At 41.1% G+C, this 20,323-nt stretch overlaps 1 protein-coding gene across 4 annotated transcripts in view; it reads right to left on the reverse strand.

The window, feature by feature from the left end:
* Positions 1-18,788, reverse strand: part of tafa1b (TAFA chemokine like family member 1b) — a 130,823-nt gene extending 112,035 nt beyond the window's left edge. For 2 of the 4 annotated variants that reach the window (XM_080892746.1, XM_080892747.1), the window contains exons 1-3: positions 18,214-18,788; positions 16,047-16,183; positions 8,505-8,558 (exon numbers count right to left, since the gene is read on the reverse strand). In XM_080892746.1, the coding sequence (XP_080748872.1) occupies positions 8,505-8,558; positions 16,047-16,170 (178 nt within the window). In that variant the 5' untranslated portion in view covers positions 16,171-16,183; positions 18,214-18,788. The remainder of the gene's footprint in view (positions 1-8,504; positions 8,559-16,046; positions 16,184-18,213) is intronic. The other 2 variants (XM_080892748.1, XM_080892745.1) reach the window with 1 other exon arrangement.
* Positions 18,789-20,323: the final 1,535 nt, after the last annotated feature.

The following is a 20,323-nucleotide window of genomic DNA, read 5'->3' on the forward strand; positions in this document are numbered from 1 at the left end:
TTATTTTGATTTCTATCTTTCACATGTCGAGTACACATGAAAGCCACATTCCTACTTTAAGGCTCTTACATATAAATGATTCTATAGGTGGTTTTATTGCAGCTCTCCCATGTAGTTTAAGAGTCCTGGCAGAGAGCTGTGGCACCTGCAATCATTCCCTATCACATTCAAGTTGTAGGTGTGTTCACAAAAGCTTGCGATTCCTAACTAGAAATTTGTATTCCATTGTGAATGCCATCAGTATCGCTAACATTAGCACAGTACACCTTTGGGTAGAAAGAATGAAAGAGGTTAGGGCTGCTCGATTATGGCAAAAATGATAATCACGATTATTTTCACTGAAATTGAGATCTCGATTATTTGACGATATTTATTTAACCCTTTAAGACCTACCATAGAACCAAGTCCGCCAGAGCTTATATTATTTTTTTACATGTTGTAGTGCCATTTGTGGGAGCATTTCAAGTTGCTATACAACTGTTATAGCCCATATTTTAATAATATGTATGCATTAAGTCCATAGTAACTACATTAGTTGCAAAAAAGTGCAATAAACTATAAAAAAATTGAAAATAGTTTTTGTTTTGTTTTTTACATATATTTCTACTTGGAGAAATTTAAGAGGTTTATCCCTCAAAACTTTAAATACAAAAAAGTTGCAAAAAATAGTTTACAACAACAGGAAATTTATTTGGAGTGGCTTCATAGTTTTATTTTGGAGATACACAAATTTTTATATACTGCAGGAAAAACGAAAAAACAATCATATGATGCAAATTTGCAAAGAAAACAGCAGGTGCATCAAAATAAACTATTTCCAGCAGTGCAATTTGAGTTCTAAGCATCTCAGAAACTATTCAGAAAAGTCAAACATGACCAGTATAGGCTTTTAAGGCCTACAAGTAAAAAAACTACATTTCCGCGAAAATGACATCACTTCCGGTTTCGGCCAGGAAATTGCAGACATGTGATAGTTCTCGCTGACGTCTGTTTCACTGTGGGAAGTGTTACGAACAGCTGATCGGATCGGCAAAGCGTGTTTCTGGAATATTATGTTTTTGTTCCTGCAAGCGCTTTTTATGCAATTTTTGCAAAGCTATATGTGGAAGGAAACCGTGACCGAGGACAAGCTGATGGCATAAGATGTAAGTACAACTCCTCCGGTTTCATATGCAAAACAAATTATTGCGCTAGCTTACGCGGTTCAGATTCTACCGGGATTTAAAAATAGTTACACAAACTGAGGGCAGGGATAGCTCAGTAGGTAGAGTGGTTGCCCCATGATCGGAAGGTCGGGGGTTCGATTCCCCTTAACAGCTACCCTGAGGTACCCCTGAGCAAGGTACCGTCCCTACACACTGCTCCCCGGGCGCCCAATGGCTGCCCACTGCTTCACTGAGTGAATGGGTTAAATGCAGAGAGCAATTTCCCCACGGGGCTCAATAAAGTACAATAATGTACACACTTTCTAAAACGGAGCGTGCTGTTCTGACCGGATTTAAAGGGTTAACAATGACTTTAAAAAATAATATAAAATAGTGTGCAACACCACTGAAGTTTTTTTTACCTCTCTTTTCAACCAACGGCAGTCACTCTCCTCTCCAAATAACTTCTGCTTAGCTTTCCGAGCTTCCCTCGGGTCCTCTTAATCAGCGGTCTCCAACCTTTTTTGCGCCACGGACCGGTTTATGCCCGACAATATTTTCACGGACCGGCCTTTAAGGTGTCGCGGATAAATGAGGGAGGGGCTAATAATCGGCTCAGTCATTTTTAATGATCGTTGAAAGCCCAGATCGTAATCGTGATTAAAATTCGATTAATTGAGCAGCCCTAAAAGAGGTCCCCTTACTTTCCGTTGCTGTCATTGAATAACATCTGATAGGTTCAACTGTTGAGCTTTCATCTCCTCCAGATCCACAAAATCTCCCCTCATTGATTCAGTGCTGAAGTGGGACTCAAGTTAATTCCACATGTGTTTTTCCTACAGGTAGGTTATACATTTATCACACACACTTTGGAGCTAGAAACTTAAAATGTGTATCCGCTTTAAACGATTAAGGTTGTTACATTTCTCTATTGATCAATACATTTATTTTCTTTTATTCTTTACATTTTATTTCTTTAGAATAGAATAGAATAGAATAGAATAGAATAGAATAGAATAGAATAGAATAGAATAGAATAATCCTTTAATTGTCCCACAAGGGGAAATTTGGTAAAGAAGAATTTGTTTGGTGTAAATCTCTCCATTATTCCTCCTAGTGTTTTATTTGTGTCTAGTAAAGAATCTCAATAAAATACTATTTTTCATGTTTTTATAGGTTCAACTATTTGCAGAATTAACTGGATCATAGATTACTAGCACACTTTCCCGTAAGCATGCTGCGTGTTTTTGTTTGTGAGAGTCTCACATGACAATGGTGTAGGCGTGTGTGACATCCGTAGCAGCACCAGACGTGTGTAGATCAGCAATGGATAATATGGAGTTCGGGAGACAGTACGACCATGCAGCGTTTAAAGCTTGGAAGTACTTACATTACTTCAAGTTTTATTCCGTAAGAAGTGACAAAAGCATTAGCGTACGCAGTAAACTCTGCGTGGGAAGAAAACTTCTTCTTCTTCGTCTTTGATTTTATTTATTCTTTGCTGTGCTTTACTTGCATCCGTTTACAAAGAGTGAGTGTAAACACAAAACATTTTATTTTACATGCTGAAATACGCAGAAAATAGGTTTAAATGTTAAACAATTTCAACTTCAAGTCAAAGACCGTTGCATATAATTTAATTTTTGCTTAATGCAATGTGCATAAAATTAAAAGATTAAAGCTAATTTAAAAAGCATTTTGAGTTTATTTTGTAGTTTTGATTTTCATATGTTACATTGCAATAATGTTACGTGCTTGTTTTGTTATTTAGTTAGGGTCTTAGTTGAGTTTTAGTCTAGTTTATGTTTCTTCTATAGCTCCTGACTCATGAATCTTTTCCTGTCCCCTGTGCAGTCTGTCATGTGTCATTTCTGTGTTAACATTGTCAAGCTTGTGTTGTCTTGTCTACGTTCTGTTATGTTTCCTGTTTTACTTTGAAGGGTCTGGTGTTCCATGTTCAGTGTGTCTAGTTGTACTTCCGCTGTGTCGTTCAGGTTCATTTGTGTCAGCTGTTTCCCCCAGGTCTTCTCATTTCCCTCAAGTCTTCCTCCATTCAGTGTCGGGTCGTCTGTTTTGTCAAGATTCATGTACTTAGTTATTTTAATTATTTTAAAGCTTCGGTTCATGTTCAGGTCTCTCGCCATAGTTTTTGCATGTACCTGTTCTGATTCATGTTCAAGTTTTCATGTTAGTGTTAGCTTATCCCAGTTGAGGTTTTAGTTTAGTTTCACCTTTGTTCACCTTGCCTTGTTTTTCTGTTTCGGTATTCAACCTAATAAATGGCTCACTTTTTGTAATACTTAGTTTCCTCTCTTCCATGTCTGCTTTTTGGGTCCACACCACAAACACACCAGCTGCTCAGCCGTGACAATTTTTCCTTCCCACTGTCACCAAGTGATTGCGCATGTCTAATTGTTGTAGTTTTCTCTGCATTATTGTACGGTCTTTACCTTACAATATAAAGCACCTGGAGATGCTGTTGCTGTGATTTGACTCTATATAAATTAAGTGGAACTGAAATTAAATGAATTAATACTTTTGTCCATATAGTGCAATTCATCTTAAATTTAAAATATAAAAGCAAGCAAACACAAAATAAAAAAAAATACAAATAACACTGAATGTTTTCACAGTTCTGGGACTGTGGGTAGAAAGCTAGGAAAACTAACTTCTCAAACTTTACTGTGCAAAACAAGATATGATTACACCTAAGCTAACCTAACTGGTTATATGCGACTGTACCTGAATGGTAATGTTAGCCAACATCTGTCTTAGAGTAATAAATAAATAAAAAAAATAATGATGCATAATAAATAATGAACATTGGATTAGTATTTCCTAGTTCCATCTTCTTCTGCTTATCCATTTCACGGTCACAGAACAGCTGGAGTCTGTCTCAGGTATCATCAGGCCAGAAGCAGGGTACATGTCATGTCATCAGCTGGTCACAGGGCTAACACAGAGAGACACTCTCACATTCACATATTTAAAAAATCAAAACAAACAAACACAAAAACCCCATTCAAATACAGCTTGCGCGTTGATGATTACCATAGCAATGAAAACAAGTTCTTCTTATTTTTTTTAAAGGTGTATAACACTGAAAATTCCTGTGAGTCACAAAAGGTAACAGCATTTGATAGAGCTGGAAGCTGTATGACACACATCTTAACACCTAGATACCATCAGACTAGGGCACTAACAAACAGAAGGTTCAAGGTTGTGAAGCCTTGTTGCAAGTCAAAGGGTGCTGAATGGAACGGATATATTTTCTGTTTCCATCTCAACCAACTAATTCCTTTTTCGGAGGCTTCCTTTCACACATTTCCTTTCCTTTGCCTTCACTAAGTATGTCTTTACCGCCGCACTTTTAGCATTTACTCGTCTACCCTTTGGTATATACCACCAACTGCATTATGCCAGTGTAACAAATAGTTATAGCTCTTTGGATTTGTACTCCCTTAATCCTGCCCTCGCTGATGCTTTGGGTGACATTTCTCATTTGCTGAACAGTTTAGAAAAAAAAAAAGAAAACGCTGTCTGCCCTCTCATGTGAAACATCCAAAATTGTAATAACATCACTATAGCAACATTCTGCTGCACAGAGACACAGTCTGGCGTGACTGGCTGCCAGCACGTGCACAGCTCATCACCACCCCAACAAACTGTTAAAAGCAGCATCCCCTGCTTAAGCCATGTTTCATACTAAGGTTATTCTCAGTCATGCAAAGAAACGTGAACAAGATGTGAACTTATCCAATATACAGCCAGATGGAAGAATAATGCACAGAAGTGTTGCTTAGGTTCATGGTCCTTCCACACGTTTGCCTATCAAAGGTTTAGTACGACTTACACTTTTTTAGAATAAATACACTGTAAACAAGATTTAAACAACTTGCATTTGCACAATAAAATCGTTTTTAGATAATTGCATTAAAATGCTTCAAAAGGCACTAAGGTCACAAACATGGTTCCAGCATAGGGATGGAAATTAGCTGAGTGCCATCTAGCAGACAGCTACTGGCTACAGCTGCATGTGTCACTCTCAAAATATCAATACAGGTGTGCCCAGCCCTAGTAAAACATATATTTAACCCTTAACACTATTTAAATTGATGTGAAGCTACAAAATTAGCAATAGAAACCAAATGCATTTTTAAACTGGGGAGTAAACTTTTCATTTCTGCTTTAAACTTGTGCATTTTAACATAACCATATGGAGACCGACTTGCTTTTGGAGCTTTTCAACTGGCCATGGCTTCCTTTTTAAGCCCCAGAGGTTGCCGCCTGGTTCTGCCTCTTTCACGCTCTACCCAGGCTCTACCCAGGCTCTACCCCTTGGCTTAAACCAAACAGTGGTTTTCCAGTATGAACGTATCTGACACAGAGACTCTCCTGTTGCGTGCTACATCTGAGAAAGGGCAATTTCGGACAAAGCCCAGGCTTGATTCTCTCTTTCGTGTGTGAAAACGGCTTAAGATAGTGATTGAATAGGCTAGTTTTATCCCTTTCTGCCAGCTCTCTGCCTGACATGCATTCTGCAAAAAAAAAAAAAAAAAGGAAAATGTAGCATCAAGCCAGACAAGTTCTTTTCAGTCCACTGACTGTATCACAAAACATTTTCTGTATTTTATTCAGCTAAATCAAAAACCGATGCTTTGATTGCACCCCAGAGAAGAGGGGGAGTTGTTTTGAGATATGAGCGTAGCTCTATGCAAGGGCTGTACCCAGTAAGACGAGGGAAGAGGTGGAATGTAACACTAAAAGGTAAAATATAGTATGTTAGCCAGAGGTTCTCCTTCTCTGTTCAGCAAAACACTACACAGATACGGTGATTCTTTGGATCTGCTGAGAGTGAAACTAAAGCCCTTTTTTTTCTTGACAAGAGCGGAGCACATTGGCTCAGCTATGAGTAGAATTTTCATTGCATGCTCTTGCCAAGTCACCCACATATACACAAATGTGGGACATAAATGGCTGAAATACAAAATGACTTGGGAGAAATAATGCAGCAGTTAGCTTGTCAAAGGAAATCGTGTATACAGCATGAATCGGGTAGAGCATTAACTGCATCAAACCAGAGTATCTAATACAGCCGCTACATTGTTTTAGTCATTAACCTTAGGTCTATACATTGACCTGCACAGTATACTTGTGCACTAAATCCTTAATACAGACGTGCATCCTCTGTGTAGATATAAGCAAGGAAATAACTTTGAACCCGATCTTAGCTTGAATATCCCACAAAAACTCATCTGCAGCTTATCTGCAGTTGATGTTTTTGTTTGTCTTTCACGAAGGAGCTTAAGCTCACAGGCCTTGATGTGGACTCCACAAGGACACGGAGGGAAAATTTTTTTATTATCATAAAAGATGAGGTGAGGGAAACTGTTTTGCATCGGTACTGTTCCAGCTCTCTTTATTTAGCATGCATGTGTGCCTCGCGGTGTATGCCTTGGAGAGGGCTGAAATCCACAAGGATGGGAAAAAGATGTTATGATCAAAGAGAGCATGCAAAGGTATTCCGTTCTATTAGCTCGGTTCCAATAACACTCTTCTTTTATACACATGTACGGCAACCTCATACTTTTGTTGATGCCTTTTGGGAGAAGGCTGAAAAAGTTCCTCGGAGCAGGCATTAATTCTCATTTAAACTCAACTCACAGAACTTACAGAAAGCAGGTCAAAAGGTCTTTTTGTTGGAAAAAGCTCAGTTCCTCAAACCACTTAAACCTCTGGGATGTGAGACGAGGAGGAGAAAAATCCTACACAGCCTGCCTGGTTGCCTGAGGTTCTAAATATTATTTCCTTGCAAACGCACACTGCAAATTTTAAGATAATTGGAGCTAAGCACAGCTTTTTTGTTTCTTTTTTGTTTTTTACTAACACCTCAAATGAAACTGACATATAGGGGAGCCTGCGTCTGTACAAATAAGACTAATGTGCATAAGAATAATAAGAGATCAGGCAAATAAATAAAAACAGGATGTCCGGGGCAGGAGAAAGAGAAAGGGCACAGAAGAAAAGAATGAGGCAGCGAGTGAGATGCGCAGCTCCGCTGGGTCATTAGGCTAGAGACAGACACATGCAATTGCCACCTCATCCTTCATTCTCTGGCTCTCCTGGCCAAAAGGCACTGGGGTATTGAGCCATGTTCAGTGAACCTGACATGTGCTGCAGATACTGTGGCAAATGAAGATACACTACGGGGCCCATGGACACTAATTCTCCTCCTCCTTTTTCAGCAGTCTGTCACCATTGTTACTGTGTACAGTATGAGTGACTGGCATATTAATACGAGATGCAAAATAGCGAGAAAACTCTAAAACATGGTGGCTGGAGCAGATTAAAATATGATTTCCTGTCTGTTTATACAAGCATTTGGCTGTGTCCATCTCATGTGTCTTACTCTGTACAGCGGTGATAAATAGTTAGCTGTGACATCTCAACCTAACTTCCATTATTAGAGCGTCTGCTGTCAGATAAAGCTGTGATAAGACAATACGGTGGTGCCTCGGCCCAGCAGTCGCATAGATTCATCCAGACACATCAGACAAGACAAATAGACCTCAGCTAATGCTGACAGAGCATCCCGGGTGGAAAATTTAGACAGACTTTCAATCATTTGTTTGACAAGTGGGGACATATTCAAGCAAGAGATTTCTGTTTCCATAATTCCAAACCCCATAATCCATTTTTGTCCCATAGTCAGGGCTCGAATGACTGGACTGGACTGAAAAATGGAGTCTCCCTGGCAACAAATATGCAACTGAAATTTCATGTTATTAGAAGTGTGAAAGCAATTTTTGAAACACAGAAGGTCTAAATATGAATATGGCATGAGTGTTTAGAAGTAAGGTGTGCATATAAAAGGCAACAAGATAGGTTTCATTCAGAGTGGTGTCCGTGTCCACTTGAAGTCCAATATTCATTATGTTTTGGTCTCCTCTAATATCTGAAGAAGATATCTTATTTTTAGCAGGCAATTCCTTCACTACATTCACTAGCTGGTAGCAAACATTGTTTGTTTGTTTGTTTACTGGTGCAGAGAAAGTAGCATACAGTAGTTAAGCCATTTCCTGATGCAGAAACAGCATTATTAGAACTTAGAAATTTCAGTTGCAATGCATATTATACACACATACCATAGATGAGAATGAACAGACTGTTTTGAACTGACAGAAAGGCAAGATTAACTCAAAAAACCGCTTGTTAGAACCAATGTACGGAGAAAAGCATCTCAGAAAGTACAACCTGGCAACCTTTCTTTTTACCCAGTTAGCATCGGACCTTGAAGCAGAAGGGCTACAGCAGCAGACTTAGGTTTAGAAACTGTGGTAACAATTTACACTGACTCACCAAAATTGGACAGAAGACTGGAAAAATGTTGCCAGGTCTGATGACTTTTGATTTCTGTTGAGACATTCATATAGTAGCGTCAGACTATGGCATAAATAAAAAGAAACCAGAGATCCTCGTATCAAAGGTTCAGGCTGGTGCTCTTGGCATTACTGTGTAATGGTACAGGGGATATTATTTTCTTGACACACGTTGAGCCCCTTGGGACCAACTCCCCATCGCTTAAACGCCACAGCCTACCTGAGTCTTGTTGTTGACCATGTCCATCTCTTTATGACCACAGTGTACCCATTTTCAAAAGTCCAGCAGGATAAAGCACCGTGTCACAAAGCTCAAATCATCTCGAACTGGTTTGTTGAACATGACATTGAGTTCACTGTACTTAAATGGCATCCACAGTCACCAGATCTCAATCCAATAGAGCTCCTTTGGTGAAATGGGAGATTCATATCATGGATGTGCAGCTGACAAATCTGCAGCAACTCTTTGATGCTATCATGTCAAAAATCCAAATAGACCATGTTTCCAGCATTTTGTTGAATTGATCCCACACAGAATTAAAGCAGCTCTGAAGGCAAAAGTGGATCCAGCAACTTTTATTAGGTGTACCTAATGAAGTGTCTACTGAGTTTATATATTAAAATAAAGTTGCATGCTGTCAAATGGAAAAATAGGATAAAAGAGCCTACAAATCTTTATTGAGCACCAAGAAACTGCAGAAGTTGTGTAATAATTCTCACATTGCCTTTCATGATGTGCTTTAAAGGAAGATTTTTAAGTATAACTACTTAAGACACTCAAAAGGTAAACTCCCTCACCGCTGCTCGCTCAATAAAACGAAAACAGAATTGATTACTTCAGACTAGACGCAATGTTTTTATCTGTGTACACTGCAAACCATCAGAGGGGGAACTGAGGGGGTGGGACGAATCAGTAAAATGGCCCTTTCCCTTGCATGAGCTTCAAGTTCATTGCTAAAACAGTGATGATGACATCATGACAGAATGAAACTCGTCTTTAGGATCTGTTTGCTGTCTGTTCACATTTGCCGGACAGTGACGACAACGACATGTACAAAGCAATGCGCGATTTAAAAGCCTCACTGGAATGGCTTACCAGAAGAAGACCTGTAGCACGGTTAAGACAAACCTAATTTGACTGCCACTGGATAAATGAGTTGCTCGGGCAAAGTGAGACCTCTGCAAACAAAACACTGAATGAGTAACATTTGTCCCCTGCAGTGGTTTTAACTGATGCGGCGGAGTAGCTCTTTTGCATCACAATTACCTGGCATTGTGTCTTTTCGCTCCATTAGCATAAGCAACCCATTTCACTTCAGTGAGATGCTACTGAAGGGCTCGAGGAGCCCGGAGGCAATCGGGAAGCCGCACGTAGCTACTGTATGAATAAAGATGGCAGTGATGTATGATATAGTAACTATATGCTTTGTATAAATAGAATGGATGTGCTACATGTAACTGGACTACTCTGAGATAAACATGGGATAATAAGACACAGATGTGTATCTCGGTATGCTGCTAGACAGCTGGGCGATGTGAGACCTGTCTATTTTAATGCTCTTCACATTCTTAAAAATAATTGGTGAAGTGAGCCACCCATGCTCGATAGCACCTGCTCACTCAGTGTGTCACAATTATCTAACATCAGAAAAGAACAGGATCTAATCTACCATCTAATCACTCCAGGATTGTGAAAAATACTCCCGAGAACACGCAGTTAAAGGCTTCAGATGGAAAAAGACCGCTCGCTGAGTAAATAAATCCCAATGACACGGCAGAACTGTCACAGGTGAATCGGACTACGTTTGTCGAGGGGGCACATGAAGCAGTGAATCTTCATTCATTCATTAATTAACAGACGCAAGTGGCATTTTCAATAAAGTCACAGCTGGTGACACATATATCAGTAAGGCAGATTGTACAATGCGACTGTACTGTGCAAAAAAATAAAAAAGTTTGACAGTTACCTGAGATTTGGTCATTTTAGAAGTGGTTACTCAGGAAAGAACACAGAGAAGCTCATCTACTTTTCCAGTTTGACACATTAGTGAAGCTCACCTCTAAGTGAATATCTGATTATGTGTGGAGGGGAGAAAAAAAAGTCAAGAAATGGTGCACAGGCGATAGAAAGCACCAGTTCAACCTACAGTCCTTTCTCCCCTCTTGCCGGCCATAAAACGCAGTGTAATAGGATTCCTAAGCTTTTCCAGTGACTGCTTCCACTATCACACAGACATTTAAGTGCACTAATCCATGACAAATTGTCTCATCTGATCCATGACAAATCGTCTGAAGGGCCGATAGAGACGAGGAGATGAAGGAGGGGTGGGCTGGGGAATGGGCGGCAAGAGGATGAAGAGTCGGTGGTGGCGGTGGTGGCGGTGGTGGCGGCGGCGGCGGCGGTGGGGGTGACTGGTGTGAAGAGAGTGCTGCTCGGCACCTAAATGATCAGACAGTTATTGCCTAGTTTTTTAGAAAGGTTGCTTTCATTACCTTGAAGGGCATGCTGTGTGATAAAATGTGAGTGATCACATAGCACTGATGAGCTCTCCACCTAAGCCTGCCATTTTCAAAGCAATTATAATCCCATGTGGAGGTAGATTATAGGATTTCACTTCCTTTGTTGGCAAAAGGCCGGATTTGTAGATGTCATGTTCGCAAAACGAATGGTTCTAATTGAATTTGTGTGATATGTAATTTATGATTTTCATCACCCGGTAGTTACATTTTGGTTCTTTTTTTTTTCTTTTGGGGGAAAAAATTCTATTTTAAAAAAGACACACACAGACTGACTAAATATTCATTTACAAAAAAAAGATAACAGATAAAACTTAACAAACAAGAAAACTGAGCTTATTCAGAGGTCATACCAGAACCTTGCATATTATTGATTTAAATGTGTGTGTGTGTGTGTGTGTGTGTGTCTTGTACTGTACTATGTTGTATTTCAATATTCACCAATGCACCAACGCTGCCAAGCAGATAAAAAAAAATTCCTTTTCATCCACTTTGCAAAAATAAGATTAAGGCATCATCCATTCAAGTGACTGTAATTACATTGAATTTTCTTTTGCCATAAATTCTCACACTAATTAGTCCCCATCGTCTAATGAGGATGCAAATAAAGCTGATTCGATGACGAGAACGCAGCCTATGCGCTCCTACCTTCCTGTGGGTAGCACGGATGGATCGGCTGTTCAAAAGCACCAAAGTGACGAGATTGCCACTGTGCGTTCCTCCGCCTGTTCGCGCCGCTAACTCCGAGCTATTGTAATGAGGAGTGTGACAACTATGGAAATGAGTTCCAAGTTTTTTTTTAAAAAAAAACTGTGTGTGCGTTTGGTTCTTAAATCTGTGAAGTTAATTTCTTAGAGTTCCAAAGTGCTGCAAGAGAAATCGTATATCTTCTGAAGTAAAAAAAAATAATAAAAAATCAGTTCATACTGTGTATATGTACAGCTTCCAGATGTCAGTGCTATCCTCATTTACCAATCTGGCAGCTTTCCTAAATCCGTTTCATAGTTTAGGTTTAACACCCTGTATCCTGTCTGTTTTTTATCTCCCTAGAAAACTCCATACAGCTCACTGTTACATAAAGTTAGAGTTAAGCTCTGTGGTGTTTTGACAGGATGTGTTCTCAGAGCTGGAGACATGCTGCCTAATTTAACCAACATCCCTGCTTACGGTTATGCTGTTGCCCTTACTTGACCATGTGATGCATCTTGGCTAATCAAAGTAATTACGTGGAGGGTTTTTTATTTTCCACCTCAAAGAAAACTTCTACAGCGACAGAGCATTATGCCACATTGAATAATGAGCTCATTAAAATGCATTCCAATCATCTGGGATTAGACTTTACAGTCCATTTCAGATCAATGGATAAAAACATAACAGCAGCACCACTGCATTATTTATCAGCCTTTTCAGTTAGATCATAGCCCCCTTTTGTGTTTTTACATGTAACATGTTTCACGTCCATGAAAAAAATAAAATAAATAAACTTTTTTTTTTTAAATCAGTGCATTTACAGCTGACACTCACAGTTGATTTCATATTCCAATTGTTTTTTTCTCTGACGAACACCAGATAACGTAATTAGTACAAGTGCAGTTCTGTAACAATGCAGATACACCGCAACGCTGCGGCTGACGAGGAATTTGGAGAATAAAACCGGATCCTGTCAGGGTGTGACAGCCTAGTTAGTTTTACAGCTGCACCTGCTCTATTAGATCCAAGTCTCTCTTAAATAATAATAAATAATAAAACAAAGCAGCGGCTAAGGTGCTGTTATATCAAGACTGCTCCTCTTGGTATTGATATATTATATTGGTATTCATGCATGCAGCAAGGGTAAATAGGTAGAGCACCTGCTAAGTATAACTTAATGACAAAACTCTTATCAGACAACGCATTAGGGAGCGTGTTTCATTTTATCATTAGGAGGCACAAATTCTCCATTAACTTCTGCCAGCAAATGCACTGACAATGTAAATGCAAATTGGTTACACTGAAAACCAGTACTATTTATCAAGAGTGGCCTGGTTTGTGCAGCAGCACTCTTGGCAGTGAGAACTTGTGCTCACTGTGCTGGCAGGTGGGGAGAGTGCATAGCCAGGCTTGTGTGTGTCATGTCACATTCAGCTCATCTGTCAATGTAGTGGATTATTTCTTGAGAGACCAGAATTGGCTTCCCAGAATCAGGGCACCATCAATCTTCAGCCGCACGAGCAGGACACGCGGGAGGCTGTGTGAAGCGGAGGCTCGCGGGAGAGAGTGCGGCGCCGCGCTTCCCGAGCAGGTGACGAAGCAGTCGGGCAACTCGTTACTCAATCGCAGCATCAGCCGTGTCTATGGCGATTTGTCACTGAAACGTTTGGAGAAATAAATAAACAAACAAGTGCAATGTGAAATCTTCGCCCAATCTGTGGTGCCTTATTTTAACGTGTGCTGTGAGTTACTGTTGCAGGAGGCAGAGAAGCTGATCTCTCAAAAACTGTTAGCTGCTTCAACAGGCTGGAAGATAACATGACCTTCACTTCCCCTCCTCATATATATACCCACACAGCCCCTTCGCTGTGGGTTTTTTGTTTGTTAGCTTTTGTACCACTCAGTTTCTCAGGCAGTCTGCCAAGCTGCATTCACAGAGCCACACAAAGTAATTTCAGGGCATGTTTTCTTTAAAGGTACCAACCTCCAATTTCAGCATCATCATCTCAATGAAATGTATCTTTTAAAAATTGTGACTTAATAGCAAACATAAAGCATGTTAGTCTAATGTAACATTATACTTCTGTTCACAAAATATGTTTCAGTGCTTCATGAGGAAAGCTCTACTGAAACTTAACTTGCAGTAGGACCATGCAGCACATGATATCATTCTTTAGAAACACAGAAACATCCGCTTATGGAAAACAGCAGAGCGTGAAAGCCAATGGATTTTTCAAGGCAAGACATCTCTTTCTTGCCACGTCCTACATAGCCATATCTATTTATATCTGAGGGTTCTGGCCTCAATGAAACCAGAGAGCTTCTCAAATTATAAAATCAATTCTAATTCAAATATTCATCATAGCATTTCAATTCTGAGAGAGGAGTTCTGGTTAGATCGGTTAATGCCACTTCACGGATGAGTAAAATTGATGTCAGCTTAATCCTCTAAAAAAAAACCCCAAAAAACATGATATACAGTAAATTGTCCAGTCAGACAACAGCAGCTGGAGGGGATGCATTCTGTGAGCAGTCAGATGTGATAGAACAATGCCTGCTGGGAAGTCTGCTGATTAGGACTGTAAAACTTCATAATACACTGGCAGACTAAGATTATAAGTGCATTGTTCTGCACTTGTCTATTTGTCTCTGTTTGTTAAGTTTTAAAGTTTTCTAGAAATTACTCATTGCACCCGTCTCAGTGAGAATCCCAGAGATGTTATTCAAAATTGAGTGGCCCAACCAGAAACACCCCAGTAACATGAATTAAATCTGGGTCAATCACCCATCTCTGTGTTTGAAACTTGCTACTGAAATGCACCCTAAACACAGCTCCAGTATCCCCACAGCACCCATGAGGAAAGGCCACAGCATAATGGCCTTAAAGACGAGACTTCATTTACATCCCTGTACCCTCCTCGGTGCAGTAAATGCATGAGTTGATCTGTCTGACAGGAAAAACCCTTCCCTATCACCATCTTGTGGTTGGATGCCTCTTCTAAATGTACAAGGAAGGGTGTGGAGGCCAACCACTACTTCCCCCCCCTCAGCCCCTTTGGGATCACTGCATTATTCAAAAAAGACATTTACTGAGCCATGCACTTCCTTGTACATCTTTGGCACCAAGCTTGACTTGCCAACCAGTCAAACCCAAAAAAAAGGGAGGAGGAGGAGAAAGGAAAGGGGGGTAAAAAAAAAGAAAATGAAGGCAGCCTTTAAAAAATTCATTCTGAGCTCTCTATTGCTCATCCCTTACTGTCTTGTTCCAATTAACGGGGTTGGGATACTTTGAGAACTTTCTATCTATCATAGCTGGGATTTTCATGTGTCAGCTGTTCCACAGAAAAAAGTACGCCAGCTCTCTGACATGCTGCTTAAAGCCACCAATGTTCAACACAAGCATAGAGAATTCAATGCTGGATTTTTTTTTCCACTTGCTGTGCTTCAATTACTGTCTTTTTGCCTGGCAATGCAACACACACAAAAGGGAACCAAGCAGAAGATAGCATCAATGTTTAACAGCCGCTTGGCATCCACAGAAAGCTCCGCTCCACACAAGAGTTCAGCACAGAAGTCGCACTTATTGTTAGAAGCTTAAGGAAAGCACTTGCTTTGCTCTAAAAACCTTCGCCTCCAGTGTAACAGTTCTACATACACTATAAGCGATTCTGGTAAGCTTCTCCGTAATCAGTGAATTAGAGCCACCTCTGTGTCTACCTCCCCTTTTGCCCTTACAGTGCAGCAAGGCGTCGGGCTTAATTGCCAAATGTTTCCAGTGCAAAAGAGGGGAACATAATTGTCATTTCTATCTAAGCCGCAGTGATCAAAGCTCCCCTGGCTACCAGCACAGTAATGGGGATTTCTCTCTACAGCTTGGCCTATTCGTAACAGTGTGCCAGCAAGATTCACGCTGCAGTAGTCAAGAATTCCACATCGCGACTGTGAATCATCGTTCCACTAGCTAACTCGGAGTGCTGAAAGGATGTCGTCCTCGTTGAGGTCTACACACAGAGATGGGGCGTAGCAGCCATATTTCTCCAATAGGTTGCAAAAAATGTATATGGGTAGGTTTGATTAAATTAACCTAGGGTAATGCATGATTAGAGGTAGCTGTCTTTGCTTATCTTGTATGACTGCGAGCACAGTGAATCATCTTGTACAGTACCGTGGCAAATCATCCTGACATACTGCAGCAGTGTCTCGCTGTTGCCTTTTAAACAGCCAAAGCTGACAACTGCTGCCCCATGGAGAGGGCACCATGTTTCACTGTAACAGGGTGCTATGAAGCTGAAATCTGACAAAGAGGGACACGTACCCAGGGTGAGAATGTCAGTGCGACCAGGCCGGGCCACATGGTGCTGTTGGATGGTCTGGTAGAGAGTTGCCTGGCACAGCAGCAGGAAGCCGAGGCTAATCCACATGGCCAACAACCAGGACATGGTAAGGCCGAGTCTGCAGGATGGCACGCCGCGGGGGAGAAACAACAGGGGGACAGGGGCAGAGTTGTATTACAGCATGTCTCCATATATATTTACAACACACACTGTGTTTATTTCATGTGCCAAAAAGACAAACAATGCTGACATCAACCACACACATCAAGACCACCGCGTCGAATACTGTCACCTGTTTTTTTTTTTTTTTTTCAAAGTAACACAGCTAATGGGAAGAAAAAGACGACAAAGGGGCTTTGAGGGAAATCCCAGCGGTCAAACACAAACTTTAACATGCTAATATCACACCACAAAAAGGAGAGCAAAGAAACACGGGGGAAAAAAACACCCTGCCTCCAATTTTTTTTAGACTGTAAGAATGATTCACCCCTTTTTAGGAAAACCAGAGTTATTAAAAACAACAGCAAGACTGTGTTTCTAAGCACAGGCAGCCTTCTTGCAGATTTGTGCAGCGACTGCCTAATGGCTGGTGAGGGCCAGCATATGGAGACACGCCTTAGCCCTTATTGAATAATGAGGCTCTCCTCCTTTCCAGGTGTTATTAGGGCCTCTCTCCACAGCATACCCCCCCCCCCACCCCCAACCAAGAAATGTGTCTTAGTGTGTTTAGAATTAGTACATATAAGGCTGAGGAGCTCATTTAGTATATTCAGCCAAATGACAAATCACATGTTCTGAAGTGATGTCATGACTCTAATGTAACTATGAATTTAGTAGTGTTTGATTCTACCTGTCCTTTTACACTCTTTACCAACACTAAACCTGCCAATAAAGGAAAATCTAAATGCTCCAGTTTTCCAAATTAAGTGCCAATGATCTGTTCTGATCTAATAATACACTTTCAGAACCCCCCACCCCCTCCTGGTTTGATGTACATCTGAGATTAAAGCCATTAAGGTATTAAATGTTACCCATGTGTTCTTTACCCTCAGTGACATTGAGGCTGCTTAATATTCAGCGAAAATTAAGCATATAATTATTAACAGCACATTGTAAATCCCCACCCCTGCACTAAATCCATCATAATCCGGTTTTGTGGAAATATGAACGGGTCCTGTGGGTTTATTTTCCTTAAAAAAGAAAAAAGAAAAAGAAAAAAAAAACATTAAAAAAAACTATCGTGTTCTTCTTATCGGGCTGCATTTATTATATATTCAAACAAAAAATTGCGCTTGTGTGCTTTGCTGTTTATTGCACAGACTTGGAGGGTGCACGTTCTGACCAAAAAAATAAAAACATCACCTGATGTGAACACACACAGTTTATCATCGAAAGGAGGAGGAGTATTAGTATCATTTTAAAGGAACTTAAGAAATAAAAACACACACAACCAGCTTTGAGGAAAAGCAGACAGGAAAACTCACGTGCATCTCGTTTTCCTTGCGGGAAACAAAAGAATTCACAAGAGCCGGTTTGGCTCTCACAGTTTTATTGCCTTAAAAGAGAGGCAGCCGCTCATCTGTGCGTAACAGGTAAGTCTAGCGTGAGATTTTAAATGCGGTTCGGAGCAGAAGCAGCAGACACACCTGCGGGCGCATAACCTCCTGATGCACCTGCGTGCAGCGTGGATTTAACAAAGTAAGGCGGTTTTATGAGCCCGCTCGTCTTAATGCTGCGGAGACAAGTTTAAGCAGTGACTCCCTAACACATAGACCTGTCTACCTGATTGCAATACACCGGGAGGAAATCACTCACCCTTGTCCGCTGGCTTGTAAATAGCCCACATCTTTCCAAGAACTATATTTGTTTAGTGCTTAGCCTGCTACTCCTGTACTGTTTATCTGGGGAGGTCACCTACCGCTATGTGGAACTATTCATTCTAATTCTAAACATAGGTGGAAACTTAGCATCTTGGTTCAAATGTATTCTTGAGGCTAGAAAAGCTTTTCTACTTGGACTCCAGCATATCTTTACATAAACCAGATGCATTTTTCAGCAGGCAGTATACTGTGGGGAATTAAATCAACAGCCCTCCTACCCCATCCCCAAACACCAAAGGTGCTCCATTCAAGCCCCCCACGCCCTTACCTGAGCGCTGCGTTCAGAAGCAAAGGAGTTCAGTCAGAATCACTGCCTGCCCAGCAGACTCACTCCTCAGTCTTAAATCCATCCATACTTGGGAGCCAGGGTTTTCAGCCTGAAATTCCACTAACAGATAAGCCAAACACTGCACAAAAGGGAGCTAAAAAGGCTGTTCTTTCCTTTCTATATATCCTTTTGGACCCCTGCTGCTCAGGTTCTTTTTGAAATCCTTTGGCAACACAAACAGTCACCAAAAGCAAAACACCCAGGGGTCTTTGTTACAAACTGGCCAGGATTTGAGGGATGGAAGGCTGATCATGTCACTGCTGTCTCAGCCACATTCGTGAAGATGTGCTCTCCTTCCTTCAGTGTCTCTTCTCCGTCAGTAAAACTCCTATGTTCTGTTGACAGGGAGCTAATTTACCCTCCTCACTTGTCGTCTTCTTCTCACGCGTGCAGCGGAAGGCTCCAGTGGAATGACTGCTCTGTCTGCTCTTGGCTGCATCCCCCCATTGAGAAGCAGTGCTGATAGTGTGAGCTTCAGTCCTCTCTCCAGCGCTCTAAGTAGAGAGTCTGTGTCAGACAGGCAGAGCGAATGTGAGTGAGTGTGCATGTGTGTGTGTATTACAATGTAGCCCAGCTGGAAAGCAAGGGAGAGAGCGAGAGAGAGCTGAGAGAGTCAGATCACACGTCTTAAAGCAAGACTACCCACTTCTGCATCAAGACTTCATCGGCAAATGAGGCATGCTTTATTAACCCACCTCTCTTTACGTCCCGGCTTCCCATCCAGAGCACTGGGAGACGTGCGAGTGTAGCCTTCAGCTCACTTTGAATCTGTTTGCGTCCACGTGCACGCCTGCGAGTGTGAGTTGGAGAGAGGGAGTGTGCGTCTGTTTTAGTCATCGCCCTCCAGCAAATTATCGGTCAAAGTGAAATGCTCCAAGCACAGCACTTTTAATAGAAGGCAGGGTGCCTCATCTCAGCTCTGCAATCACCATATTACATGTTGTGAGCTGGCTTTGCTCTTCCTCTAGTTTCCCGGTGATCAGCGAGGATTTGTTTTTTCCTTCTTTTAAACCACGAACCCTTCAGAAAACATCTTGCCACCCCTGAAACGAATTGAATGGGAAAGAGCCATGACAATAAATCTATTCCCTTTAAAGGAAACCCATCTCTTCTCTTCTTCTTCTTTTTTTGTATGCGTGTGAGTTGGTGTGGGTCACGTGTGACACGTGTGTTTGTATGGAGTGTGTGGAGTACCATTTCCTCCAATATACTGAATTTTCCTCTACAAGCATGAGTTCCTCTTTAATTCATCCTAATGTTAACCAGAGATTTACTGTATATGCCACTCCCACACACCTGCCATGACTGACTCACTCATAGTGTGATATTTCAAGTGAACCGTGTGCTGCACACAAGAATACTCAGAGGGGCTAAATAAACTTGCAGACAGTGAAGAGAGTGTTGTTACTGCGGAGGAGTAATACAGATGAACTTGATGATGACTATCTGGATAATTCTCAGATCCGTGTTCCTACACTTTGCGTTCTGTGATGTGCGAGCACAGTGAAACAATCTATTTCTCTGTATGAGAGCTTTGTTGCTAATAAAAAAAAAATCAGCTTTCTGATTGGCTGTGATTTTTGGGCTATCTTTTTTTTTTTTTGTTTCAGCTGCTGGTCAGGGTGCCATGATTCGGGGCATCCTGGACTTATTTGCGCTGCTGTGTTATCACCTCTGCTTGTTCTTTACACGCCATAGTGGGATGTGACAGCCAGATGCACACAGCCCCACAGAGTTAAAATCTGCAGGAAAAGGGCTGAAGTCAAAAAACACACAGTGTGACAAAATGCCACATGGGGATATTATTCCTGCAGTGCAAAGTGCGGAGCAAGTGGGTAAAAAGCTGTTAAAATTACTCATCTTAAGGCTGAAAAATGTCGTGGAAGCAGTTCAAGCCATGTGTTGCTGTTGTTTTTTCATAGTTCTGTAATAATCTATTGGGAAGACAGTTATGAATAGTGGCGCTGCCATCTGGATCTCTGTTGGGTAAAGCACACCACATGTTAAGTGACCAGATTCGCATTAGGCAGAAACTGCAGCGTAATTACCA

Source organism: Rhamphochromis sp. 'chilingali' (assembly GCF_963969265.1).
Source record: "Rhamphochromis sp. 'chilingali' genome assembly, chromosome: 9".
Taxonomy (NCBI): domain Eukaryota; kingdom Metazoa; phylum Chordata; class Actinopteri; order Cichliformes; family Cichlidae; genus Rhamphochromis; species Rhamphochromis sp. 'chilingali'.